We start from the raw sequence: 27,477 nt of genomic DNA, 5'->3' as shown, positions 1-27,477 counted from the left end.
CCCTCTCTATGGTCGCTCCCGCCGGTGGCTTGAGCGCCGCTTGCCAGGCGGGGCGCGGGGCAGGAAGTGACGAGAGCGCTGAGCGTCGCTGAGGCGGAGAGGCCGCGGGTGAGGCGGGGAGCCAGCGGCGGGTGCAGGTGAGGCGGGGCGGCCTTCCACACACACCTCCACACCCCCCGCCGCCGTCCCTTCACCCCGAGGGGTCCGGCGGGAGCGGGCCGGGAAGAGCCGGGGCCCTCGGTAGGGGGCTGGGTCTCGCCCGGCCCTCCCGTGAGGCGCGGCCATGGCGCCAGGCCCTCCCCGGCCTGCCCGGCGCCGTCGCGGGGAGGCTGAGGCCCGGGGAGCGGCTGGGGAGGGGAAGGAAGGCCTGCGGAGGCTGGGCTGAGCGCCTCCCCTCTCTGGGCTGCGAGCGTCAGCAGGCCGCCTCTTGCTGGGGTCCACGCAGACGCGGGCTGCGGGGGGCCCTGTGTGCTCCTGCGGGGGGCCCTGTGTGCTCCTGCGGGGGGCCCTGTGTGCTCCTGCGGGGGGCCCTGTGTGCTCCTGCGGGGGGCCCTGTGTGCTCCTGCGGGGGGCCCTGTGTGCTCCTGCTGGGATCAGGCTGGAGGCAGCCCACCCTGGTGCAGGCCGGGGAGATGAGCCCTGCTGGGAGCATATATCCCACGCTAGCTTGTCTCTCGGGTACAGAGCGGGTAGGCTCTGTGGCTGCTTTCCTCGTAAATGAGTGGAGCCACCTTGGTGCTAACGCATCTTTCAGCTAAGGAGAACATGCGTGGGGGCATCTTTCTTCTCAAGCAGCAGTGCCCAGTGTGCAAAGCTATTGACTTATCACATGCTAAGTTATTGCTTGCAAACTCTGCCTGTTAAAGCGCTGCATGCATGTTGGAGTAAGTTCTGTGACTTGACTTCCTTTTAAAACTTGCAAGAATGTTAGGCGTATCAGTAGTACATGCTTGAAGTAAGAGATATGGGGGAATGTAAAGTATCAGTGAGTTGTATGACAAAACCCCAGAATATGAGACAGAATATTAGACAGGAGGTTTCACTTTCCAGGCGTGTGTAAACAAACAAATGTGCTCGTGTTTCTCACTTGTGATGAAGTAAATAATTCAATGCATGTGTAGTTCATTCCCTCTTCTGAATGATTTTCACACAAAGTAGTAGAATGAGAACCTCTGAGGTGAGGAGCCTCCCTTGTTTTAGTTTATGTTTGCACACAAACATAGATTTTTTTTTAAAATTTTTTTTTTTTTTGCTTGGTAAGAGGAGGCTCTTATTTTTGAAAAGGATCCTTGTAAGATGGTGATGTGTTCTGAACTCTTGCCCTTGTTTTCAAAGAGAGATACAAAAAGCAGGACAGGGAATGAAATTTTAGTTTTACTGCAGATGCTCAGGGATGCGTTATCTGTGTTTTGAAAGTGCTTTTTATCAGTCGTCATCTTGGAATCCAGACATTGTTATCATGGGTTGATATAAATACACAGAAACAGGAAGGAGAGGAGGCTGGTCCTGACACATTTATGGCTTAGTGACCAAATTTAGTGTTTGCTTCCCTTTGAAGCATTCCCTGTTTTCAGTTCTCTGAAAGCTGGGGGAAGTGAGTTTTTTTCTGGTAGCAGGCATGCATCCTAGTTATTTCAAAGGTCTTTTTCTTTGCGTCTTTTTCCAAGAAGCTCAAGACAGGAAGGGCTCGAAGAGAATTAAAATGACTCTTACAGAAATGTGGTTTATATATTGATGCTAATCTTTCTGGATTATCTCCTGTGCTTTCTGTCGTTGTGTTCCTTACAGTAAATATCAAGTGTTCTCCCTCTTACTGTTGATTACAGCACAAAAGGCAAATATATACAGTAGTCACTTTCATTTATGAGCTTGTCAGCTCTTTTGCGCTACTGTGATGCCAGTGAGCCTGTCATCTTCCTGTGTTCTTTGTCTGGAGGAAGAAATCTCAGATCAAAAGATGTGCTTAGCTGCTTCAAAGTGTGTTTATACAAGTTCAGTCAAGCATCAAAACTGAGGGAATTACATGGGACTGAACATCTAACAAAACAAAGTGCATTTTTCCCCCTCTATTCTGGTAGAACTCAATGCTAGAAAGGAGTGCAGCTTTCTTTTTTATCTGATTGTGGCAGTAATAGTAATACTCCTGGCTCTGGAGAGCATGAAGTCCTGGACTTCAGTGTTGGGTTTTCCCCCCGGCCCTCTGTATCTGTCTGTTCCCTTAAAGGTGTTGGCCTTCATTTGTACGTGCAGAGATTAATATTCTCACTGCTGAGTATTCACAAAGCTGTTCTGCCCCAGCGTTACTATGCCAAAATTTTAAAAAGGGAAGTGAAGATAAATTCCCTGTTTGAAATTACAGGGAGAATGTCCACAGGTAGGACTAACTACTAAATATTCCTGTTAGAAGCTGTTAGTCTTGAATTCAGAAAATTATTTCTTTAATGAAGCAAGCAGTGGTCTGCGTTACGAACAATTGTATAGGCAAAGCCCCATCCAGGGATTTACACGTTTGCTGTGATCGTTGGTGTCTATGGATGTTATTTCCACCCCACAAAGAAGAGAGAAGCTGACAGAGCTGGAGCCTGGGTGGGAGCCAGGGTTCTGGGCCGGGGGATGCAGTTGATGCTGATTCAGGTTGTCACTTTCTGCATCTTGTTACAGCCAGGCCTGTGTCTCTTTACAGCAGTTGTGTGCCAGAAATATGGCTACGGACTGGCTCGGGAGCATCGTGTCAATTAATTGTGGAGAAAGTTTGGGAGTCTACCAAGGACGAGTGTCTGCTGTGGATCAGGTCAGCCAGACCATTTCCCTGACGCGGCCCTTCCATAATGGGGTCAAATGCCTCGTGCCAGAAGTCACCTTCAGGTTAGTGTCTTTCTCTTTTCCTCCTGCCTTTTTCCAGGCAAGGTCTGGGGTGGTTTGGATGTTTTGTTCTGGTTTACCCCAGAAATTAGCTCTTTGCCTTAAATATCACTACTGCTGCTGCGTGTCTTTGCATGAGAAGTGCCTCTCGTGCTTCTGTTAGTTTGTGTGCAGGAGATTATTTTCTGGCTCTGTGATTCTTGTGTTAGAAGTGGTGTAGCTCACACTTGGAGGTTATGTGTGGGTGAGACTGTATGTGTGTGTATATATGTACTGTGTGTATACATTCTGTTGTTAGGTTTTTGGGTAGCTGGGAGGGCTGGCATACTCTGTTAAAGCTTTGCCCTCAGCATGTGTACTGTATGTAATTAAAGCGTGACAGAAGAGAAAGCAGAGTGGCAGATCAGTTAAAATTATTGCCACAATACAATTAAGTGCAGTTATTAAATTCAAGTCCATCCCCTCTGTTTCTTGCCATGTTCTTTCCTCTGTGTAGACAGGGGAGAGAGTTTTGAACCAAAAAGCTGAATCGATGCAGCAGTATTGTAGCTCTTGGGAGTTCTTTCCCACCGGTTCCTGGTAACACTGTGCTTAAAAAGAATAAATAAGAGTCACTAGAGTCACTCGTCACTGGATGTTCTGTTACCTGGCATATTACAATAGTTAAGACTCTGAGTCACTGATTTTTAAATAAGATTGATTCCCTGAAGTCAATACTCTTTTTTTTTTTTCTTGGATTTTGAAGAGAATGAGTGGGGAAGGATGACAACCATGTTCTTCCAGGAGATGTGTGGAAGTCTGTAGTAAGCTCTCGCTACTTTTATATCCCAGTTGGACAAGTACTTATTAAGTTTAAAATAGGAGACCCTAATTTCTGATTTATTTCTTGCAATCAGTGCAAATGGAGGTCTTTGTAATCACTTCATTGTTTCGTTTTGGCTTGTGCCCAGTGCTACATTAGTTTTCTTTATCCTTTTTCTGAGGAAACAGGAAGCAGCATCCTCGCCTGAGTGTGAACTGCACTAATCTGAGGGTAGCTTTCTGTAGAAATGGATTAAAAGTAATAGTAGCCTCGAGGCTGAGATTACTTTAACAGCTTCTAGGTAATATAATTAATGCCGATTTCTGCAAAGGTCTGTGCCTGTTGCTTCCATTTTCTGCTTGACTGATTCCTGTTTCAGATAGGAACAGAACCTTTCAAACAAAATCCAGGTGCAGTATAGAAATACTCGAGTTATTTCAAAGATTCATGCCATTTCAGCTCTAATATTTTGATGTCTGTAGAAATATCTTGTGTGAGTATTATTATTTTTTTTCTTTTTTCTGTTGATAATGGCATCAAAAAAAAAAAAACCAAAACACTGGACAATGTTGCACATTTTTCTTTAGGGGTTGTTTTTTGCAAAGGTACTGCAAATGCTAAATTCCTGAATGTCTGGTTTTCTTTTCTTGTTTTTAGGGCAGGTGACATTACTGAGCTGAAAATTCTGGAGATCCCAGGGCCAGGGGAGAGCAGACAGTGCGGGGATCTGCAGCAGACAGAAATGGGCATCCCAGGTGTTGGATGCCAAGTGGGTCCCAGTCAGAATGGCACCGGGAAAGTGCTAAAGAAGCCCATCTCCAGCAGTGCCCCACAGAATATCCCAAGGAGAACTGACATGAAGAATCAGGATATCATCATCTCTCCACAGCAGCAGTGCTCCAAGAGCTACATGGATCGACATGTGGAAACATTGACGCAATCCAAAGGCTTTCGTCGTAGACACAATTCTTGTGAGTATATGTGTTTATCCTGCAACTTTCCTTTCTGCCTACCCGAGTTACTGCTGCAACATCTTCCCTTCATCAGTAAGAACACCTCAAGCGGTGCTGGAAACTTCTCTTTGTTTGCTTTTATAATTGTGTTGCCTCCTCAAGGAAGGTCTGGAGAAGAGGAAGTTTAAATAGTGAAGAGAAAGACTTCACAAGCTGTGCCTCAAAGGATTATAAGTATAGATCTTCCAAATGTCTGGCACTTATCTTTGTGATAGTGTTATGATTAGATGATGATGCAATCTCATCCATCATCTTGAGTATGTGAAGAGCAATATACTGGTGTTTTCTTTACTGCAGCATTTGAGAGAAATGTGGTTGACACCTAGTGACTTAAAAAGCAAATAGTTCTTTAACAATTTTTTTGTTAAAGTGAATATTCAAGTTTAATTAGTGGAGATATTCCCTGTCCCACTCTGTGTATTATTCTGCTTCACCAGCATTGAATGTTAGAAAATGCAGAGCTGAATAATGCCGACTGCAATGATTTCCTCATTCCTGCCATCTTTCCTATTTGAAAATTGCCCAATTGCCAGCCTCCATTTTTCCTCTAAAAGGAACTGGAAAAAAATTGCAATATTATAAAGCTTTTCTATTTAAAGCCTGTATAACCATAACCTATTACAACATCACCCTACAAGTAATTACAAATGTTATTTGCTATGTTGTTAAAAATACAATTTAACAGGCTCTAATGAGGATGATGTAAAGATACAATCAGCACATCTCAAAGTCAAGCATCCGTTATTTTTATTTTTGTTCATAGAATCTTCAGCCAGCTCTCACGCTGTGCCAAAATTGGGTAAGTTCTTTTTTTTTCAAAGTCCCCTGGGCTATGCTCCTTTCCAGATCTTCATCATGCAATTATTGAAATGTCAGTATATATCCAGCGTATTTCCATGACTTAATTGTTGAAGCATCAGTATGTATCCAGCCTATTTCCATGACTTCATTTTTTCCCCTTGCTTTTGTGTTTAGAAAGCAACCAAACCAAGGTAGGCAAGGCAAGTTAAACAGCAAGATCAAAAGCTTTATTTTTGTGGAGAAATTCCTGGACCTCTGGAAGTCTTCCTCCCCCACCAACAGCTGTATTATTTTCTGAAAGGGTTGTAACTCTCTTCGTATTCACTTCTTTCTTTAAATGATTGCCAAATGGGATTGGTGGGAGGAGGAAGGCCAGAACGATGCCGAGCGGGGAGGCATGTGCTCCTTGGTGACCTAACCATCTTCAAGCCTGTCTGGTTTTGAGTGTTTTACTGCTACCCAGGCCTAACTACTGTGTAGTGCTTGCTGTAGAAAGAGAGCTGTGGTTCCTTTAAGATTAATTTTTTTTTTTTTAATTCCCTAACTCTTCCTAAATGCCAGTTAGTTGTTTGAGTATGTTACTTTGGTTGTTTTTAGAAAAACTTTTTCAGACTTCAATGTCAGCTACCTAAATGTCTAAAATAACTTCTGCTTTGCTTTATTCTGGATGGATGGAGCATGTAGGAGGATTACCTCACTTAATGCTGTTTTGCCAGTGTCTGGTAGGTCTGGGGTGAGCAGTAAGTACTTCAAACCACTTCAACCCACAAATAGCTTGCGTCAGTTTTACATAAGCGCAACTGCAGGTCAGATTTTCTTTTACAGGCTTTGAAACAAGTTGAGCAAGGTGCTAGATGTACATTATTGTTAGCTTGGATTCATTTTAGAGTAAATGAGGTAGAGAAGTGAACTCTTGCCCTCTAAAATGTGTGTATTTGGAGCGTAGGGCAAATGATGCATGAATTTCGGGAGGTGGATGGAAGACGTCCTAGCTTTATGGAGATGGTGGGTACAGGCGTCTGGGGAAGAATGGGCTGAGATGTCATGTAAAACTTAAGTCATACAGGGTTCAGTACAGCTGAAAGTTGACCTCTTGACGCCCTTTAGCGTGCTAAGTCAGGGACAAAGTTCCCCATTTGGCGTACTTGTGTGACAGGAATCAATAAACAACAAATACCAATGCAGGTTTCACAACAATGGCTTCTGTGCCGTGCTGGCACCGGGCTCATTCATGCCAGGGCTGGCGGCAAAAGCTCCCACAGGGATCTCACAGGAAGGCAGCCAGCTCGCTAGAGACTTTACGTTTACTTGTGTGCCATACATGAAAGGTTTTTTTTCCCAAGAAACAAAAAAAGCCTGGGAAGTATTGTTTATCCTTTGAGGGAGGAGCTTTTCTGTGCGGCGTCAAGCTGCCAACTTGACATGGAGCCATGTGCTGTTCTCCTTAATAGCTTCACACATACACACACAGGGCAGAGGTGCTGGAAGTTGCAATCCAAAAGGAGCTGGACTAGAAGGTCTGGCTTTCCGTAGCCACTTGGATCATGCTTGGAAGCAAATGCAGCTGTGAATAGCGGCTTTCAGGCAATGGCTTGGTCTGCTGTGTCACACTAGCGCCCTGGAAGGCAGTGGACACTTCTCCTGTTAGCCTTTTTTCAGATTCTTCTGCCTGAGTTTTCCCTTCCCTCCCCTCGTCCTCTTTTTAGGCTCTTCTCCCCTTTTCCCTGAATGGAATCAGCTGCCATTCTTCTTGCCTGTCTAGATGGTGATGCTTTAAGGGGAACACTGCATAACTTTGCTCAGAGTTTGTTGGAGGCCTCTGCTGTGTTCTGTGCAACTTCTGTTAGGAGGTTGTAATGCAGTCTGTGAAAAGACAGCCTGTTGTGTGGGTCAGCAGTATTTCAGAGTTGGCATCCATTGGTATGGATTAGAGAGCTGCCCACCACAATGCCGGCATGTCTCGTTTTGATGAGGTACGGTCTTGGCTCCCATTCATTATGTCTGCAGGGGAGCCCGGGGAGCTTTCCAGCCATTGTTCTCGCAGCTTTTCTAGTGCAGCTTTTTATTCTGTCAGCATTTACACATTGCTCACATCAGCTGCTTCTGTCCCCTGGGTCCATTGCATGGTGGTGCATCTATCCCCACATTTTGCTTTTCAGGTCAGCTGAGAGTAGTGTGGAGTTGTTTGCAGAAGAATCTGGCAATGAGTGCAAAAACTCTTGCTGAGTAACAGGAATGGCCTGAGTTGCCATAACACTTGACATTGACACAAGAAGCAGGCTTGTTTTGCCATTGTGTTCAGTGTAGTCTCTAGCTTATTCATTTGAGCTCTGAGAGTCCCTTGACTATTGCTTTGACCTTGTAGTTTGTGAGTGTTTGGAGAACTTGGCCTGTTGTGTTGGTCTGGCTTTTCATTTCTTGTGTGGCTGATAGCAGCAGAGTTGGTTGCAATTCCCTTGTTGGTAGTGGCAGTTGCTAGCTCCATAGCAAGTTGTGTACACCTTTGGAGTGGTTTATATGACAACTTTGGTTTGGAATCCTTTATCTAGGGCAGAGAGTGAAAGTTGTATGTTACTAAAAAGCTTTCCCTTAAAACTATGCATGTAAATGACTGGTCACAGCTTGCATGCTGGAATTCTCCTTGCCAGAAAGCCTTACCCTTTCCTCTCTCCTAAATCGTGTTTTGTCACCAGCAATTCTTGAATTCTGCTATCTGTCCTTCAGTGGCTTCTTGGCAAAAGGTGTATTACAGTACTCTGTTCTCACCCAGTTGTTTATAAAAACTTGATGTTTCCAGCAGCTTGAAAATCACTGTGTCCGAAAATGAATTACCTGCTGTAGTTAGTAGTAATTTCAAATTATTATAAATAGAGACTCTATAAATAGAGAGTATTGTCAAAGTGTGGTAACACTGACCACACAATGCTGTAGTGCTAGTTTCAGTTGCTCCAGTACATGCAGAATAACTATGTCACGCTGGCTGTTGTACCGCTACTGCTGTTTTGAAGAGGTAAGTGGCTTTTCACGTTGCAGTGAGGTTAGAGTAAATCCAGTAGGCGAGGTAGCTGTGTTGCTGTGAGAGACTTACACTGTTAGCTGTTGTAACTTTGTAGATGCCCTTTAAGATATTTTATTTAGCATAGCAGTACTGTAGCTATAATGATATAATGGTGTTGGAGAAGAAAGGGAAAAGCTAACATCTTTCATTAGGCCAGGCGATAAAGCAAAGTTGATTCTTCCAGTCTCTTCAGAGCTTGCTGGGGATGCTTGAGCAAAACTCTTAAAACTGGTATAAGTTGAGCACTCAAACTGTTGCCATATTTAAAACAAATTTAAATGCCAAATTTAAAATGAAAAAAACCAAAGCAACAAACTTCGCACTAGGAAAATGATCATTGGCGGGGGGGTGGGGTGGATTGTCTTGTTTTGGTTTTCTTATGGGGAACCATGACTCTGCAAAGCCTTGAAGGTTTGGGGTCTTATCTCCTGCTTTTCCAGGTGTGAAGTATGAGACTCTGACTTCTTGCGCACTTTGTTGTTATTGCTGGACTGTGGCATAATTGGAGACTGAAGTTGCAGCAGCTGTTTTAGAGGGAATGTTTTAGGGTGTTCAGGTCTATTTTGTTTAGCTCCAGTACTTGAGAGATGCTCCAGAGAAGGAGCTGCTGAGCATTTCAAAGAGCTTCCTTGCTGTGGGGGCTGGGAAGGCTTTCGGGTTGGTCACTGAAACAGTTCTCTAGAAAAACCAAGTAACACACCGTCTCCTTGCTGAGACAATGCATTCTGAATTGAGAATAAAACTTAAGTACATATCCTTAGCAAGTCATCTTTCAGCATGGTGTAAATTAGATGTGGTGTTAGGTGAAGTCGATACCATGCTGTAAAACAAATTCACCAGAGCTTACAAAGTCCTTGATACAAGCCTGCCTGTATCTTCCAGGAAAGCGTGCTCTGCTCCAGTCTTTTTTTGTAGTGTTTTCTGTAAAGTCTTCAGGTAATCGTAAGGGTGTTCCAGAGTGAATGGTAACAATTTAAGTGCTGTAATTGAGCTACTGAATCACTTTGCTGTAGAGAGATGAGTTCTGTTTGTTAACTTGGCCAAAATTGGCACATTGGTCTTGAATGTGCTGGTTCCTGTCCTGATCCTGAAATGAACAAATGCTCCTGTAGAAACAACTGACAGGAGGAAGGTCCTTCGCTTTCTAGGAGAAGTGCTGCTCCTGTCGATGGAGTGGAGGATTTCACACTTTGGAAATGTGGGAAATTAGAGCTCAGGTTTGTTAGGCAGCTTGCGGCTGCTCTGCCAGTCTGACCCAAGGTTACAAATAAGCCTTTCCAGGCAGGAAAAAGGAGGGATTTGTCAAAACTAAGCTAGACTTGCCTGCACTTACAAAGGTGACAAGTAACTTTGCGGGAGGCTGTGAAGATTATGCCTATTGCAAATCTCTTTGGGATGTTTTCTAAGTATCTATCCTTAGATGACTTGAAATTCTTCCTGTCTTATCTCACTGATTGGCAATGATGTGTAAAGACAAAAAAATGCTGCTTTTTCATTTATGGAGGAGTTATATAAAGAGTGCACATCATCGTGGTGACTTGGTGGCGATTTTTTTCTGTGTTATCAAATGGATTCTGTCAAACTCATCTGTATAAATTACTCGCAAAGGTGATTATCTTAAGCTATGAGAAATATTTTAGTAGAGCAAGCAGTTTTGGCGTGATAACTCTTACTCCATCTGTTGGACACTGTAGGTGATACCTGTAGCTGCTGGAATTGGCCTGAAATATTTCTAGTAATTGTAAATTTAACAACGGGTATAACAAACAGATTAATATTATCTGGACCTGAGTTTATCTGGGTGACCTGAATAATAATGTAAGAAATAAGCAATTAAAGGGATACCTTGACCTCGTAATTGCGTATGGTTTTGTATCAGTCCTTGATTTCCAGTCATAAGCTGGCGTTGAGGAGACTTTCATCAGTCTTGCTCCAGAGAAATCAGGTTTTCACAATTACTTGTGATTGGAAAGAAGTGTACTTAAACATGCAAGATAAGTAGAATAATGAAATAGGAGTAAGGGAATGGACTTCATATCTGTGCAGAAATGTGTGCCTGTTGATAGCAAGTACAAGGAAAAAGAAATGCTTTATATTCAAGGTAGAGAACAGGTGGCCAACCTGTTATGAAAGAAAACACCTACATTAGTTTCTGAAATTTAGGGAAATTCCAAAGAAGGTCTCGGGCTGCAAGCCTGCATGAACATGAGCTCAGTATAGGAGGAAAAGCTGTCCTAGATCAGTTAGCTGCTTATCTTATCATTAACATGGCACCATCTTGAATTAAATAAAATGTGGGGAAACACTTACTTTGCAACTGTGGTCAAGATTGTTTTTCTAACCTTGCTGGTGGAAAGTCCCTGAAAGTCTCTCTCCTGATGCTCTTGTTCTATTTTCTGTTAGCTTATCTTAGCATGAGTAATGCTAAAGATGAGGTCTGCAGCCTCCTTGGGAAGCGAATATCCCTTGAGTTGATGGACTGCAAACATGAGCTCCCCTCTCTTACAGAATTTGCTGACAAAGTCTATGAGCAAATGTGTCTTTTTTGCATTTGTGACACACTTTCAACTTGCTTTTATTTTCGTTTGTTTAGGGTCATCCAGTAGCCGTCATCCGAACCAAGTGACTCCAAAGAAGAGTGGCCTGAAAAATGGGCAAATGAAGAGCAAAGATGATGAGTGCTTTGGGGATGACATTGATGAAATCCCAGACACAGATTTTGATTTTGAAGGGAACCTGGCCCTTTTTGACAAGGCAGCTGTGTTTGAAGAGATTGAAACTTATGAGCGGAGGAGTGGCACTCGTTCCCGGGGGACCCCAAATGAGAAACCAGCTCGCTATCGGCATGACGAGAACATCTTGGAATCGGAGCCCATAGTCTACAGAAGGATTGTCGTACCCCAGAACGCTAACAAAGAATTCTGCACGGGTATGCCACATCCCTTACTGATAAGGATGCAAACTCTGCTGCTTTTCTGGGGCACATGTGGTGGATTGTTTTCCCCAAGGGGTGTCTGTCAGCTTAATGTGGTACAAGCAAGGGCACTCATTTACTTAAGATTGGATCTGTGCCTTGTGTCTACATACAACCTTCATTTGCAATATTTCCGAGATAAAAAATATTCAGATAGGGCAACAAGGTAGGTGTGTTTGCAGTAGGGAACAAAACTGATGGTTGGATAACAAGAATGGAAACTGAATAGGAGCCATTTGAATCCTTGCATTGATTTCAGTAGCATGATGAACCTGTGCGGTGTTGACCGCTGGCTCTTGAGCGGGAGGGATGGTCTCAGAATTCTGGTGCATGGTAGCATGTCATAATTCGTGGTTTCTTGGTAAAAGGCAGGAGATTTCATGTGCTTCTGATACTCCTTGGGTGGTAGTTATATATTTCCGCATAGTTTCGTGGAACTTTAAATGTTGTTGGTGTAAAAACAAAGAGTTGTGGCTCTTCCTATCCATAATTACAAATATTCATTGTACAAAGGGCTTTCTATGTGGGGTCTCCACCTCACTTACTGTCCACTGCTGCTGTGTGAAAGATTGAGCCCCAGAAAGCTGGATGAACACAGCATTAACATGCATGTAAAGTATGTGTCCTGAAGAGCAAGCTGTGTCTTTGTCTCCTTTGCTTTACCTTAGTCTTAATTTTAAAAGAAAAGAACAACTTCTAGGCAGATGCTTGAGTTGAAGTATTTGTCAAGTGCATCATCGGGGAAACTAGTTTAGCTTGCTGGTGCCAGCTGCTGTGCAGATGTTCTCCTGCAAGTCTGATTTCTCGTCCTCGCTGCCACTAAGTAGGCTCTAGGATGGAGGTGAAAGTAGTGTCCTGGATCAGTGAGCTGCCTGGCTGCAGGGAGGCAGTGTTCCTGAAAGTGAAACGTAGAGAATGATTATTCAGCTCCTAATCCATGGCTCTGGGGAAGGGTAGAATTGTTCTCATTTCATGTTCAGTAGTAATTTTTTGGCCAAGCACCAGATAATGGTGCTTTCACCAGGAGCTGCTTATGTATGCAGATGGATTTTACTATAAGGAATCTTTTTATTTCTATGCATACACATGCTATCAAGTATAGCATATGTGCTTTATGCTACATTTAGGTGCAGATTCCCTGTAACTTTAGTTGTGGTGTCCTGCCTTTGGTTTGCATGCTTTTTAGGACTTGCAAAACGTAGGAGTGAAGGAACTTTGGCATTCCAGGAACACTTCTTTTCCACATCAGAATAAAATAAAATCTCAGATCTTTTTGTAGAGAGACACTAAATAGCTAATATCCTGGTGGTCTAGCTACTGAGCAGAAGTGTGATCAGGTCCTTGATCTGTCATTCTTTCTCTGCCCAGAAGCTCCATCTGGGGTGTGAAACATTTCAGAAAAGGAAGCTGATTCATTTATAATGATATGCTGCTTTTCAGTTGTATAGCAGAGCTTTTTTTTTTTAAACAACAATATCATAGTTTTGCATTTGTCATCCATCTTCCTATTGATCTGTTGCACTCTCGAATGAGATAAAAACATACTGGGTCATATCAGAACTTGTCCAGCTCAGTATTGTGTTTCCAAGGATATTTAAGGAAAAGTGAAAGAGCAGAGTAAACATGCAGCGAGACTTTCCCCCGAGTGCTTTGTCTTTCACAATTTTAAGACTTCCTGAAGCAGAAGTGATAGTTCAGTATTAATAGCTTTTGATGGGGCTTTTTGTCTTCTGCTTAATTTAACCTATTGCTTTTTAAATCTATGCAAGCTTTCAATATCTCTACAGTGTCCTGTGGCAAGAAGCTTCACTGATTGCCTGTGTGCTGCGTGAATAAGCACTTCTTCATTTTCTTATGTGATTTACTTTTTTTTTTAAATTTACTACTTGTCAATTCATCTTCCAGCTGGCTTGTCAGAGAGGAGTCAGGGCCTCTATGTATGTCTAGTCTGAAACAAAAGCTAACCTACTGTAGCAGCCAGTTTGAGAAGTATGGCTAATATGGTATTCTAGCAGTACAGCTCCTGGGAGGAAAACTCTGACATGCAATAAGCAGCAAGCATCAGTAAGTAAATTCAGGGGATGAAAATGAAATCGTGTTTGCTAAACTCCATCGTCCTTTACTATGGAAACTCTTGGCTCCCTGGTTGCAGTGTGCTGAAGGGAGCATCCCAGTGAAAGGACTGCTGTTTTCTTGTTTTGCTCTTGGCAAGCCTGCACAGGGAGGGTGGTAAACGACTCCCCTCTGTAGTTGCAGGGTCTCGCTAGCCTCATTAGCTACTGTTTGGTGATTAGTCTCCCCTATGGAATTCTGGGTTTGTTTGGAAGAAAAGCTGTCGTGTCACACAACGGGCAGGGTATTGACAACTACAGTTCCCTGTCGCCTGTGCTGAGCAGGGCACATTCACAGTCCTGTGAATGATGATAAAAGTGTCCCAGTGCTGCGTCTAGATATTTTTCCCACAGAGGGTGACTTCCTTTGTGTCCACTGAGGAAGTTTACTTTTGCTTAGGAAATGCTAATGGCTATCTAGCAAAAGCTCTTGTAAACAGTTGTAACTTGCCTGCTGTTTCTGGCATTCAGTCTAGCACTTTTTGTAGCAAGTCAGCCCTCTGAAGGACAGAAAGATATTCAGTGTGCTTGGAGTAATGATGGACTGTTACTTGGAGAAAAAAAAAATAATCCTGACTTCTTTGTTTAGCAACTGGAAGGAGGATGCTAAGCTGTAGGCAGCCTGCCTCTTAGTGGCTCAAAGAGCAGCAGCTGCTGAAATTAAACGAGTGTCAATAGCCTCGAGAGCCGTGATTTTGGATATATCTATGGCAGGAATTCTCTTTCTGCTTCTGAATTCTCCCTACAGAGTTTTCTCTGGACTCCTAAGGGGAGCTCTACTTGCAAAAAGCACTTCCTAGTTATAGGTGAAATAAGTACTTTGTAATTTTTACCCTAGGCCAATCTTGAAGATAATTGTCTTAACACAGCTCTGGCTGATACAGTGATTATTCTGTCTGCTATAATAGCACCAACAAAGTGATGCTGGTGATTGACAGTGAGCTAATATCCAGCTCTTGTCACTGTGGGAGAGGAAGAAGTCTGTGAATCCTTGCATGCTCTTTTATGCCATGTTTCCATGGAGCTAGGAAATAACCAGGGTTGTGCAGCGGTAAAACCAGCAAATTGCTGATGCCAAATCTCCAAAAGACTAATCTGCAGGGCTTCCAGTCTGTGTTTTTATTACTGACTAAAATAAGTTGATTCGTGTAGGATGTAAGCAAAGCTTGATAAGGACTTCAGTCCGCCAGGGTGCTTTTCTGAGACCTAATTTTATGGAGCCAGTCTGTCAAGTAGGTATACTAGCATGTGTTTTAGAAGTAAGCAGGGAATAAAGATGGGGATCTGTTCCAAACAAAAATGAAAACCTGAAGCTAATAGAGCTTACCAGGTCTTTGATCATGACTGAGCTGAGCCCATCCGTGGGGCTCCACATATAAATCACTCCCAAATATATAATTACTCTTTACTCTTTTGGGCTGGCTAGTATTGATTTATCTTTATTTACCGTTACATGATGCTTGAAAGGGGAAGTGCAACTGTTTAACAAAAATCTGCCTCCCTGGAAAGGTTGATTCTTGTATGAGGTGTGATCTGTCCTTTTCTACTTCCAGAGCTTTCCAGCTAGAGAATTTAAATGTATAGTTAGCATAGGTCTGTCTCTGTTCGTTCTGTTAGCTATCAGCATTGAAACGATCTGTGTTTGAAGAGCACCGTGCTTTGGGATCAGGTCTTTTGGCAGTAACTGCAAAGTTTGCAGGTATGTTGGAGCTCAGAGGAGTTTGCAGTAAGATGGAGTATCTCAGTTCATCATCAGTGACTGTATAATCTCAAGCATACCAGGCTGTCCAAATGGTTCCTTTTTGCAGTTCACCTCTCCTTTCCTCTTAACTTTGTTTAATCACTGCTAGCACATATCACATGCATACCATGGGTTCCAGTTCATGATGATTATACTGGATTAAAATCTCCCTCGCCTGGACTGTGGGCATCAAGTGGAACTCAAATTCTCATATGCCACAACACCTCAACTTTCTATTTTCCCACACAGTGTAGGGGGGTGTAGATGCATGGAGTGGGCTTGTACCTGATGCCTGGCTTTTTGAGCAGTGGTGTCTGCCAAGACAGTGTCTTTATGAACACATTGAGATGAGTAAAGAGGAGAGCTGTATGCCATCTAGGTAAGGTATGTGTTTCTTTTCCTGATGTACTAGTAAGGCTTTGTCCAAAGCAGGTTCTGTTCTAGTTAATGCTGTTAGAGTTGAAAATATGCTGTTTCCATCTCATTGTCTCTTCTGGAAAATAAGTGGGATTTTTCAAACTCTGCTGCTATAGAAATTGTCAAGTGAAAGCAGGACTGTGCTCAAAAAATTGGACTAAGTGTCAATATTTCTTTGTGCTCCCCCTAACTAGACTTCAAGCCTGTGCTTCAAGAAGCCTTTTTTCCCCCACGGTAAGGACATAGTGAAAGAAAATGTACACTTAGAAGTAAATCAATGCAGCAGGCAGAGCTTATGTGCCAGGGTCACAAAACTAAGGCTGAGTCTGTTCTGTGAGGATGATGCCGACAGTATGGCTTTTTTTTGTGTGTGCCATGTCCTTGACTGACTTTTCTACTCTCTGTAGCTTTTAGCTCTTCAGTCTATGGATGACTGCCTTACAGCGATTACATATATTGAATGTGTGAAGTGTTTCTGGGATCTCTGGGTAGAGTGCAAATTAAGTTCACTTTATCCAACTGCAGGAGAAAACAAAGTGGTCATGGGGCAAAGTCTCTTTGTCCCTCAGACAGTTTTTTGCTCAGCTGGAGTGAATTGTGCACTAATGCTGGGAGAGGCTGACACTGGAAGGTCAGCCAGAACTCCCGCAGAATTTGTCTTAATTAAAAATAATGATGATTAAAAAAAAAAACCTAGCCCTTAAGGTTATGGAGAAAATCATTCACACTGGTGGGGCAAGTAACTGTGTTTTGCTGAGTCTGCAGGCAGGTGGCTCCAACTTTACAACCAGCAAAAGACATCAAGTAATGTCCCATCTACCTAAACTGGACAGGAGTTATACCCACTTTGCGTTACTACATCTTAGACCATGAGCTGTGTGGCTCTGCAACCTGGAGTTATTTATTGCTAAAGGAAAGGGTTAATGGTGTTACATGCGGCTTTCAGGAGATCCTAAGTCTAGTTCTATCTCATCCATTCCTGCAGCTTGCCTGCATTTATTTTAGCAGCTAGAGAGCTGCTGAAATGGTCAAGAGAAAAGACAGGGTTTACGCACTGAGCTACTCTAGCAGCAACCCTCTCTTTTTTTTCTTTTTTTTTTTTTATTTCTCCTGCAACTGCAAGCATGGCAGGTGTTTGGATTTCTGACAGCAACGTTGCTTTGGGCTTGTTTGGGGAAAAACTCTTATTTCGTTAACTTCTGGAGAGTTAGCTTAGTCATTCTGCAGGCATAGGGTGTTTTAATCCAACCAGTATGTGTGTAACATTGCATAGTGAAGCTCAAGGAGAGAACTTGTTCACAGTTGTAGTGCCCAGGACAGAGTGTGCCTCATAAATGGAGAATACTTCATGTTTAATCAGACTTCAGCAATACTCTGCGTGTCACAAAACTGTTTAGTCTATATCTGCCTTTTTTTTTTCCCAGGCAGCTGTAAAATACATTTATTTAATATTAAAAGGCCTGAGCTAATTTATTTTATTACCTTCATTACTGAACAATAAAGATGCACTGTCCAACCCAAACATAATTAAAGTTGGCAGGAGTTCAGTTTTGTTGCAGTAGTGTTATTGTTTGTGGGTTTACACGTCGCCTCCTTGATTGCTTTGCTTTCTGCCAGAGTTTATTTAACTCCCTCGGCCTGGTTTTGATAAGCCAGTCTGACTGGTTGGACCTTGCGTGAGTGCGAAGAAGGGAAGTTCTCTTGGCATTTAAGCCTGCTCCTGAGAGGGAGCAATTAGGACAAAGTGTAGCACTGGCAAGCTAAATGCAAGTTCATCTCCTGCCTCTGCTGCCTCCCAGTAACCCCCTTTGCGTTAACCCGCTGGGCACTGAGTTGCATCTAGCTGATGGTAAATGCAGGTTTACTAAAGCTCGTGGTCTGGGGGAAGTGGTTGAGGGAAAGATGTAAATGGTTACAGAGAAGACGTTGGCAAGAGTCATACTAAAGTGGGTAGATACAGAGTATAGATCAACTGTTTCACCCTTCTAGTTTGGGGATTTTGTGCAAAATTTAAGCAGGGAATTTGTGGTCCCACAGTTCAGAAGGAGCAAAAGTACAGTTTGGGAGCCCCCTGTTTCAGGTTAGCAGAGGATGCGTCCCATCAAACTGTTTGGAGAGATCCTGACCTCAGGTCACTCATTCCAAGTCCTCCCTCAAGCTTGAAAAACAAGACCTGATGAAGTAGCAAAAATATGAATGGGAAAGAGGCAGAGCCGAGCCTTGCGTGACTCTGGAGGCTAAGAGGGTGTGTGAACACAGGGCAGGTGCGTGACTAGTGTGACGGGCTTAGGATTATTAGTGGCTTATGACTCCAAATGTTCAGCGGCTGCTATCAGGAGTCTGAAATGACTTTGATAATGTGCATGCTTGCATGTGTGCTGCATGTAATGAAAGACCATTAGCAGAGGTAGCTTAATCAGCGGTTAGCATGCAAGGTCAAGTGTTTGAATGTGTTTGGGCCCTCTGTATCTGCAAGGCACTAGCCAGTGAGTTCAGAAATGAAGGTCAGAAGGATTCAGCAGGATCTACGCCACAACGTTTTACTGTTACCTTGCAGGAATACCTCCGATTTGACTCTGAAAACCTCAAGACGTACGAAACCTGCCGTTTCCGCTGTAGCTTGACTTGGTGGTTTTTGACTGGGGCACCCTGGGGAAATATGGCAGTACAAATAATTCCTCACAATTAAAATACATGCTGCTTTTCTCATTTGAATATAGCACTTGCTTGTTGCAACTGGTTCTTGTTGGTTTTTGTCTGCAAAAGAGCCCGAGCCCACAAATAACTGTTAGGTTTCCTCTCTGAGCAGATGTGTATGCTGTGACTGCTCCCCTTTGAGCTCATATCGCTGAAGAGCATTTTCACTGGGCCATGTCATGTTCCCACGACTCTTTCCCATTAGCACAGGCGGTCCGAGCCCTGCCGTGCTGCTTGGCGCTAGGCTGCAATGAGCACCCGGGTGGCTGCTGTCACCCCAAGTTCAAAGGCGGAGCAGCTGATGGGAGTGCGAGGGTGAGTCAGGGCTGCTGGCCGTTGAACACCACAGAAGCAGAGCGTGCTGATGGAAGGATCGAGTTCCTGCTTTGGCCTGATGTTTGGTGTCGTGCCTGAGCTGTAGCAGGCATTGGTCTGAGTCCTGGACCTTTTTGACCCTTCGTGCTTGACTCCCATGCATCTCATCTGCCTGTCCCACAGTAGGAACTAACAGTAAATTCACAGAGCCCTTGCTCGGCTGGACTCTGCTGGGATTGCTTGTTTAGGTCAGAGCAGTGCTTATGAACGATGTGAACAGAAGGATCTGAGAGCTTTTCTTGCAGCTGGGCTCCAGCTATGTAGCCATCCCATATGGGGAGGGAATTAAATTGTGCTGCTCCTTAGCTGGGAGACAGTTAAGGACATCCAGGCCTTGCTGGAGGATGTTTCAAGGGAAGAATAGTTTGTGGTTTTGATTCTACATGGGTGCAAATCCTCAAACAGAGCGAAGGGCCTTGGATATCAGAATTATTTTGGAGAAAAGTTAGAATAAAGAGGCTGATTTCTGTGGCTGAAGACACTCAGGGATATCTGCCTGGCAGCTGCAGCAGTTTTCTCACCTGCTGCTTACATTTTGCCCTTCTGTCTCCATATACCATAAGTAATTATTTTCAGTTTCCTTGTCCTCCACTCTTCAACACACCACCAAAAAATTGCTATGGCTCCCCTCAGAGTGAGCTGCATTTTGGTGGCAAGGAACCCTCTGTATTTATTTCCAGGAGACTTTACAGATGTTACTGCGGGGCTTTTTTCTGTGAAGTCAGTGCCAGCTTGGCCTGCTTAGAGAAGGAAAGTATAAAGAATCAGCCAGAACAGTTATTCAGGTCTGTGTTTCTCTTACCTGCTGATTCCAGGCAAGCTTGCTGCAGAAGTGAGTGGGAAGGATTATATTGCTGTTTACTGCAGGTGCTGTTCTCAGCACTTAACAAAACCTGTTTGTTTTCCCTTGATCCACATGCTGGAGCATTTTGTGGCTCACAGACCAGGCTGTCAAAAATGTCTGAGAAGTATTTTTCTACAGACTTTATTCTTTTAGCCACATCATTCCCCTGCTGCTTCAGTATATCGTGATTCAGCTTTTGTGTCTGAAGCCAGCCCTTCTGGCACAGCACAGCTCAGGTGGTGGGGACACCTACCTAGTAAGTGTGGGATGTCTTGTTTTGCTGTGATATGTGGATTAGGGGCTGGAATTTGGGGGCTGGTCACTACTGATGTAAGGAAGTATAATGCATCCAAGCTTTTTTGGTGGGAAATCTGGTTCACAGCTTCTCTTCTGACTTTCACAGTGATTAGGAACAGTTACATGTGTTTGGGCATGGGTGTGGGTTAAAGCACTGGTGGCCTGGAGACCATTAAGAAAGAACTTAATATTCAGTCTGTAGGTCAAAAAGGCATTCTCAGTCCATGTGTTGCTAAAATTGCCAGTTGCCTGCTGAATTTTTGTGGAAACATACTATTTCAAGCCCAGCAGTTCCGTTTAGCTGTCTCTGCTTCACTCAGAGTAAACTGACTCTGATGCGCTAGTTTGGATTAATTTGATGGTCTCAGAAGGAACCTGGATTACTGGGTTAAGCAGCCCCTTGGTAACAGCTAATAAGCCTTTTCACTGTCATTATTTCTAAGTGCTGTTATGTAAAACCTTAGCAGTCTGCAGCATTCTGGAAAAGTCTCTCATTATACCCATTTCTCTCTTCCTCCTTCCCCTCTCTTTGAACCTTAGACTCCGGGCTGGTTGTTCCAAGCGTGTCGTATGAGCTTCACAAAAAGCTGCTCTCGGTTGCCGAGAAGCACGGGCTGACTCTGGAGCGGAGGCTGGAGATGACGGGAGTGTGCGCGAGTCAGATGGCCCTGAGCCTCCTTGGGGGACCCAACAGGTAAAGCTGTTCACTTTCACTCTGCTGTGGGCTTGCCCCCTCTAAACAGAGCTCAGCTTGTCTTGTTCTGCTAAGCGGGGGTGAGGTAAAAGAGGCTGAGAGGTTACCTTTGAGGTCAATGTAATGTGGATGCCTGCTTGCTGCTTGCAGTAGTCCCTCAGTGGTCCTGCAGCTGGAAGCAGCTGTCACCTCTCTGCCTTCCTTGCCTCTGAAAGAAAAAAAACTCATCCCAATGCTCTGCAGACCTGTGTTGCAGCTTGTGTATTGGCCTGTTTCCAAATAATCATAAAAACAAGTGTGAGGCTCAGGCTTCTGAAGCGGGAGGAAGATTTACAGTAGGTTTCCATGTTCACACAGTTTTTTTTCCCCTCTCTAGTCTCTCTAGGAAAGGGCTGGCTGAACATACCATCTTGGATGAATGACTTACTAAGGGTTTCTTTTTGGCTCCTGTGTCCCAGAAGCAGAAGTGTCTCTTGAGTCAAAGACAATACAGACAGAGCTGAGATTTTTCTCTCCACTTACTGGGAATTTTTTCAGGGAACTGAGCTTTGCACAGGTGTAGCTCAAGGCAGATTAAACCATTGCAGAGTATCTAGCGATCTCGTCCTTTCTGCAAAAAAGTAAACCTTTCCTTTGTTGTTTTTACATGTTACAGTTTAATAATATCAATAAAACCAAAATTCAGTTCATGAAAACAAAGTGCTGCTTAGCTTTTCACAGTGCTAAATTAGCTTTCAGGCATCCACACCTAAACTGAGAATATCCTGCTCTTTTGGAGGGCCCAATTTGCTAGCAGGCTTGGAGCGCGCTTACTGCTTTTCACATGAATATATGTGCTGACTTTTTTGAAGGGGTCTGCTCTGTGCCTGTACTTACTGTAGTTGTTGATGTGGGCAGACAATTGCATGTGTATTTTTATGTTGTTGATAGTTACTCCAAATTATTTGCTCTTGAAATGCAAGGTAAGGCTTAAGTCTCCATCTGTTTGTTCGGTGGTGCTTTACCAGGACCTGATCGCTTACTTGAGAGCAGTAAGTGATGACATACCAGGCAGCATTGACCCTATCAGCTGAAACTCCTACTGTAAGCCACCCTTGATGACTTGCAGGCCATGTAAATAAATCAACTTTATTTTGCAGTTGCTGAGGCTTAGGGAGTAGAAATTATTTTTCTTCTTTTTCTAACTGTGGCTCTGCTGATGGGGTAACTCACTCACCCCATGTTTTTAAGGTTGTATGTTTAGCTTTCTTCTAAAATCAAAGAGGGCAAGAGGAAAAAAAGCCTCCTAAAAGTGAAACTGCATCGGATTCAGGCTTGCTACATGAGCAGTGAAAATGCCCCCTGCTTTGAAAGTACAAGTTGGCTTCATGATGAGCCAGGATGGAATTGGGACCTTGTGCGCTCTGCTGTGGGTTCAAGGAAGTCTTGAAGGGAACGTGTGAGCAGAGCAGCTCTCTAGTGTCAGCGCTACAAAAGGATGTGGGTTCCTTCTTCAGAGGCAACGGAAGATTTGCAAAACACCTGTCGATTTGCATTTTACTGATTTTTTTTTTTTTTTTTTTTCTCTTGCAGGAAGAAGGTAAGATGTTGTTAGGTTTATTAACAGTCCCCTTTTGTCTGCGTTTTAGGCTGAATCCAAAGAATGTGCATCAGCGGCCCACGGTAGCCCTGCTGTGCGGCCCCCATGTGAAGGGAGCCCAGGGGATCAGCTGCGGACGGCACCTCTCCAACCATGACGTCCACGTCATCCTTTTCCTACCCAACTTTGTCAAGATGCTGGAATCCATCACCAATGAGCTGAACCTTTTCAGCAAGACGCAAGGCCAGCAGGTGTCCAGCGTCAAAGGTAAGCGACTGAGGAGCAGATCTGCTCTCTGCCACCCTCGCAGAGACCTGTGCCGCTCAGCAACCCAGCGCCTGCCCTGTCCGGTGGCACCATCTAGTGGCACCGCCATAGGCAGGTGGCTGGTCGGAGGCTGGTGGGACAGCAGAGACTGGAGAGGTTCAACAGTGGAGCAGTTGTGCTGGTACAGACGTTTCCTGTATGAACAAATACGGAAGAGCTGCTGTATGGATCTGATTCAGACCAGCCATCCTCTTAGGATAAGGGCCTTCCTTGTTCAGCATATTGAAACTGCAAGTAAATGAGCATCCAACTGCTGCTTCAAACCAAGCAGACAGCTTTGCTGAACTAGTCCCAGCAGCTGTCAAAATTCAGATCTTAGTACGCCCTAGAATAAACTGATGCTCCATCTTCTGTGATAGAGCTGGCTTCTGTTTGTCATTTCACCAGCGGCGTTTTCAAACTGGGTTCATTTAAACTTCTTGGGAGAAACAAACCTGGGAATTAGGGCACTGCACAATGTTTTGGCAGTGGAGGGCTGCGCTGGCTGAGCTACTTGCCTGTTATAGAAGAGGCGTCCTTGCACCAAGGACTTTGTGGTCCATCAGGTAAGAGGAATGCAGCAGATGTGGTACAGAGCAGGTGAGTGCAGTGAGATCGATGGAGGTCAGTGGGGCAGGCAGCAGTGCAGCACACAAGCTGCCTTTCCATAGCAGAGGTAGTTGATGCGTTGCAGGAAAAATAGGCCTTTTTTTCAGTTTGCGGAATATAAAGTGATCCTTTTACAATGGAGGGAGAGCACCACTGCTTGCCTAGGGGGGTGAGCTTGCTCAGTGGCAGCATCTGGGGCTGCTCAAGTGCTGACCACTTGATGAGATTTTGTATCTGAGAGTCTGAACGTTCTCTGGAGTGCTAAAGAGCTTTTAAATATTGGCATTGGTGTCTTTTGCAGGACAGCAGCAACAACAGGTAAAGCCAGACTGTGTGCAGTGAGACTGTGCACGCTGGAGGCAAAAATGAAAAATCTGCTGGCAGTGCAAAGACAGAATGCACTGAGCCTTAGTTCATGGTTTCAGTTTGCTCCTCAGCGGTGTTTGTGTTTCTTTCAGATCTCCCAGATACCCCTGTTGACCTGGTGATCAACTGCCTGGATTGTCATGAAAATGCCTTTTTGAGAGATCAGCCTTGGTACAAAGCAGTTGTGGACTGGGCCAACCAGAACCGGGCACCTGTCCTCAGCATAGACCCTCCGATAAACGAAATGGAGCAGGGTATCGATGCCAAGTGGTCGCTGGCCTTGGGCCTGCCCCTGCCCCTGGGTGAGAGGGCAGGGCGTGTGTACCTCTGTGACATTGGCATTCCCCAGAAGGTCTTTCAAGAAGTGGGAATAAACTACCACTCGCCCTTCGGCTGCAAATTCGTCATCCCCCTGCACTCCACTTAGAGCCCGTCCAACCACATGGCTCTGAAGGGAGAGAAGAGAGAAGGAGGAGGTCTGTCAAATAAGCTGTCCAGTGGATCCTGACTAGTAAACTCGTGACGCCTTAAGGATGTGAAGTTCTGGAGAGTTTTCCTTCCAGAAGAAACATTGCGTATTTAAAAAAAAAAAAAAAGAAGAATCAGAAAATGAAACAAAAAAAAGAAGGAATCGAATGTTCCTGCAAAGCTGTTTTCATTCTCTTGTGCCATTGTATGAAGGGAACACACAGGAAGATGGTGTCTGTCCCTGCCAAAGGTGGCCGCTGTTGCCCAGGCCCAGCCAGGAGGCTGTTTAATGAGGGGGTGTATGTGGAGGGGGTACAAGTGATGGGTGGTTTGGAGATTGAAGATGTGTTTCTGTTCTTCTGGGCGAATAGACCCAGCAAGGGCGTCCTGGTAGGAACAGCACCCCTTGATTGTATAGAAATACTTTCTGTTGCAGTCATACCGGGAGGGAGGATTTGGTTTCATTCCATTGTTCTTTTTTACTCACCCCTCCCCTGTTTTATGTTCCTGAAGGCAGTTGTAGCTCGCTCTCCCTCCTGGACCCTCCAGCCCCTCAAGGAGAGCGTTCCCTCTTCAGAAAGCTTGTGTCAAGAGCCAGAAGCTCTCAGGTCGCACAGGCTCTGGGAACACCGGTGTCCTCAGCTAGGCCTTACTCGCTTATATACTCTGTTGGCTTTTTGTTTGTTCAGTTGGTGGGTGAAGCCCAGGTCTATGGGAGCAAGGCGTGTTTTGGAAAAGAACTTTTCCAGGATAGTTGTGGGGTTTTGGGTTTGTTTTTTCTTTCTTCTTTCTGGCACGGTGGATGGCTGAATCGGGGAAAGCATAGCGAAGCAGGGCAGTGTCACTCTGACTTTGTTGCATGGTGTGTGGTGCAGGTGATGTTTGGGTAAGTTCCCTCCAGTGTTTCCAGTATCCCTCAGTGTAGTTTGGGAAATAGGGCATGGATCCGTTTATTCTCTTTGGAGTCAAAGCCTGTGTATAGCGTGGGCTTGTGTTTGTGCACCCGTGTGCTGGGAACAACTTGGGTCCTCAGCTCACACGGTCCTGTTTGCCTGCAGGAGATGGTGTGGTGAGAGCTGCTGCCCTCCTGGTGGGGTACAGCAGGAGGTTCTTGTCTGAATTACTGTAGGGGATCTGCCCCAGGTTGCTCTGCTGACTGCTCTTGTGCTGCACTCACTTGCCATGCGCTGCTGGGAAGCGTTGGGTTATCTTTTCCTGTGTTGGTTTTGTTGGCCCAGTGGAGCCTTGGTGCAGTGCCTAGAGCAGGGACAAGCTGAGAAACCATCAGCTAGCTGGCTTTGGGAATCCATCACACTGGCTGCGTGCGTGCTCTCTGAAGGCTTTGTGCCTGGTAGCTGACCCAGGGAAGCGCTGTACCTAGAGCATTGCAGGATGTGCCGTAAGGGGCAAGCTGTTCTTCAGAGGAGCCAGGCAGATGCAAGGCAGGGGCCCTATTCTTGCAAAGAGGCGCTCGGCTCCCTGCTTGCTCCCGCCGCCGTGAGCGTGGGCATCGCTTGGAGCTGTGCTGCTCTTCTGTTACCTTACAGGTCCCCAGAGCTCCTGCAGGTACCTAAACCTTGCACAGACCCTGTTCTGGCATCTAGGAAAGCTTCAGAGCTTCAAGCGGTGCCTTTTCTCCAGGGGAGCTGGATCCCTTCTGAGGCTGAAGCGCAGGGATGTGTGGAAATGGTCACCTACTCTTGTAGCTGCTCTGAGGCTGTGCTCTGCTAAGCAGGTAGAGTCCCACTTTGCAAACCTATTGACCCACTTGTGCTCCGAGTGGTGAGGATTTACAGATCAGGCACTTGCCTTTCCCTTTCATCTGCTTAGAACAAAGGCCAAACATATCAGAGGAGGAGGAGGGAAGAGACTTGCCTGGTTGAAAAGAAGCAATTGAGCAATTAATACTGCCTGGAAGTGTGGAGCGATGGGGTAAGACCCAGCCTGTATGACGGGAAGCTGGTGAGTGCTGGGCTTGCCCCCACAGCTGCCTGAGGTCTCTTCCCCTGCCAAACTGCCTGCACCTTGCCATATCTACCTCAGCAGGACAAAGGGCTCTGCCCCTTTCTGTGTCTGGACCCCTGGTTCCCCTGAGCTGCTTTCCCTGCTGAGGGCTAGATGACTGAACTGCGTCCGCTGGCTTATGTTGAGTGGCCTTAGCACTCGCACGGAGGGGCTTGGTGACTTGTGTCAGTGCTATGATGGGGTGTAGCTGTGCCCTCGAGTGGTTCTTCTTCCATAGAAAGGGCAAAGCCAAAGCACCTGTTCCTCAGGTGAGCTATGTTTCAGCTAGAACTGTAGTGGCATTTAACAAGCTGTGGCTCTGACTTGGCTGCACTGGGAAGGGATAAGCAATGGGGTTGGTCACTTAAAACACAACTGTGAGGCTTCCCTCTGCCTCTTTTGTTTCTCGGCTCTTTTGGCTTCATCTAATCTTTAGCTAGGCAGAGGAGCAGCAGCTGGCTTAAAAAGGTGGATGAGTGGTCCCCTGGTTGTTGCTGTAGTACAGTGTTAGCTTTAGTCCCCTTATTTTCACTTTCCTTGCTCAAGACACTTGGTAAGAGAACTTGCTGTTTCAATTTCTGCTTTCCTTGAACCAGGCTGCAGGCTTTCCTTGCCCCTTCTGGGTTTGGCTGTTAAACTGTAGATTGTACGCACTGAGTGCTAGCAGTGTAGAAATACTCAAGGCTTCATCACAGGGTCCTTTTCTGCCTCTACACTGCTGTGCCACTGGCTGAAGTTACATGCCCAGAGGAAGGGCACTGAACCAGGTAAAGATGTTTTTTGCAGGGATGGCAGCTAGGATCAGGTCTGCTCCAGAAAGCATTAAGGTCCTGTGCATTGCCAGCTGTGCAGCCACAGCGTTCCCCATGTTTAAGCAAACAAAAAAAAAATAAAAAAATAAAGTGAGTGGTGTTGCACAACAGGAGGGTACAAACCCTCATGTAAGGAAAGGGATTCCCAATCCCTACCTGTGCAGTGTTCAGGGCGCATTAGGCAGCTTTGGGCTGTGTTTGGCACGGTTAAATGTGACATTGTGCTTACCTTCTGGAGAAGAGAGTAGATTTTGGGTATTTGGCTGTACTTTCCCTCAGATACAAAGGCTTACTTGAGGAAGTACTGGCCTCACTCACGTGAAAGGCATCTTCTGTGCAGATGTGAGCTCTTCTGGAGCACTCAGAGACCCAGAAAGGGGTCTGGGTCCCTTCTCCCCCTTCCCCACATTGCCAGAGTTAATTCAAAGAATGGAACACTTTTTTTAGCTGTGTTGGAGATGATAGTTTCTACCCACAACCTTAACCACCATCACAGGAACTGCCTGCAAGTGCTGCTCTGGTCACTAACATGTGAAGAAGCACTATGTCACTGCTTGATATTCCATTTGTGACCTAATGTTTGTAATGACTAATTCCTGCCACTACTGGGGGAATGCCCTGAAATAAAGTGCAACTATTCATGTGTG

General features: G+C 45.0%; 1 protein-coding gene across 4 annotated transcripts; it reads left to right on the top strand.

Annotated features, from left to right (window-relative positions):
* EDC3 (enhancer of mRNA decapping 3) lies at nucleotides 1–27,477 on the top strand. 4 transcript variants are annotated; one of them, XM_049812043.1, is made up of 7 exons: nucleotides 1–137; nucleotides 2,687–2,865; nucleotides 4,322–4,635; nucleotides 11,130–11,465; nucleotides 20,533–20,686; nucleotides 22,315–22,532; nucleotides 23,639–27,477. In XM_049812043.1, the coding sequence occupies exons 2-7, from the start codon at nucleotides 2,702–2,704 to the stop codon at nucleotides 23,971–23,973; spliced, it is 1,521 nt and encodes a 506-aa protein (XP_049668000.1). In that variant the 5' UTR covers nucleotides 1–137; nucleotides 2,687–2,701; the 3' UTR covers nucleotides 23,974–27,477. The 4 variants fall into 4 exon arrangements, with proteins under 4 accessions (XP_049668000.1, XP_049667999.1, XP_049667998.1 ...); XM_049812042.1 differs by having other exon boundaries at nucleotides 2,684–2,865; XM_049812044.1 differs by lacking the exon at nucleotides 1–137 and adding an exon at nucleotides 3,608–3,665 and having other exon boundaries at nucleotides 2,809–2,865.

This window comes from Accipiter gentilis, chromosome 10 (genome assembly GCF_929443795.1).
Source record: "Accipiter gentilis chromosome 10, bAccGen1.1, whole genome shotgun sequence".
In the NCBI taxonomy this organism is placed as follows: Eukaryota; Metazoa; Chordata; class Aves; order Accipitriformes; family Accipitridae; genus Astur; species Astur gentilis.
This window is presented reverse-complemented; position numbering and strand designations above follow the sequence as displayed.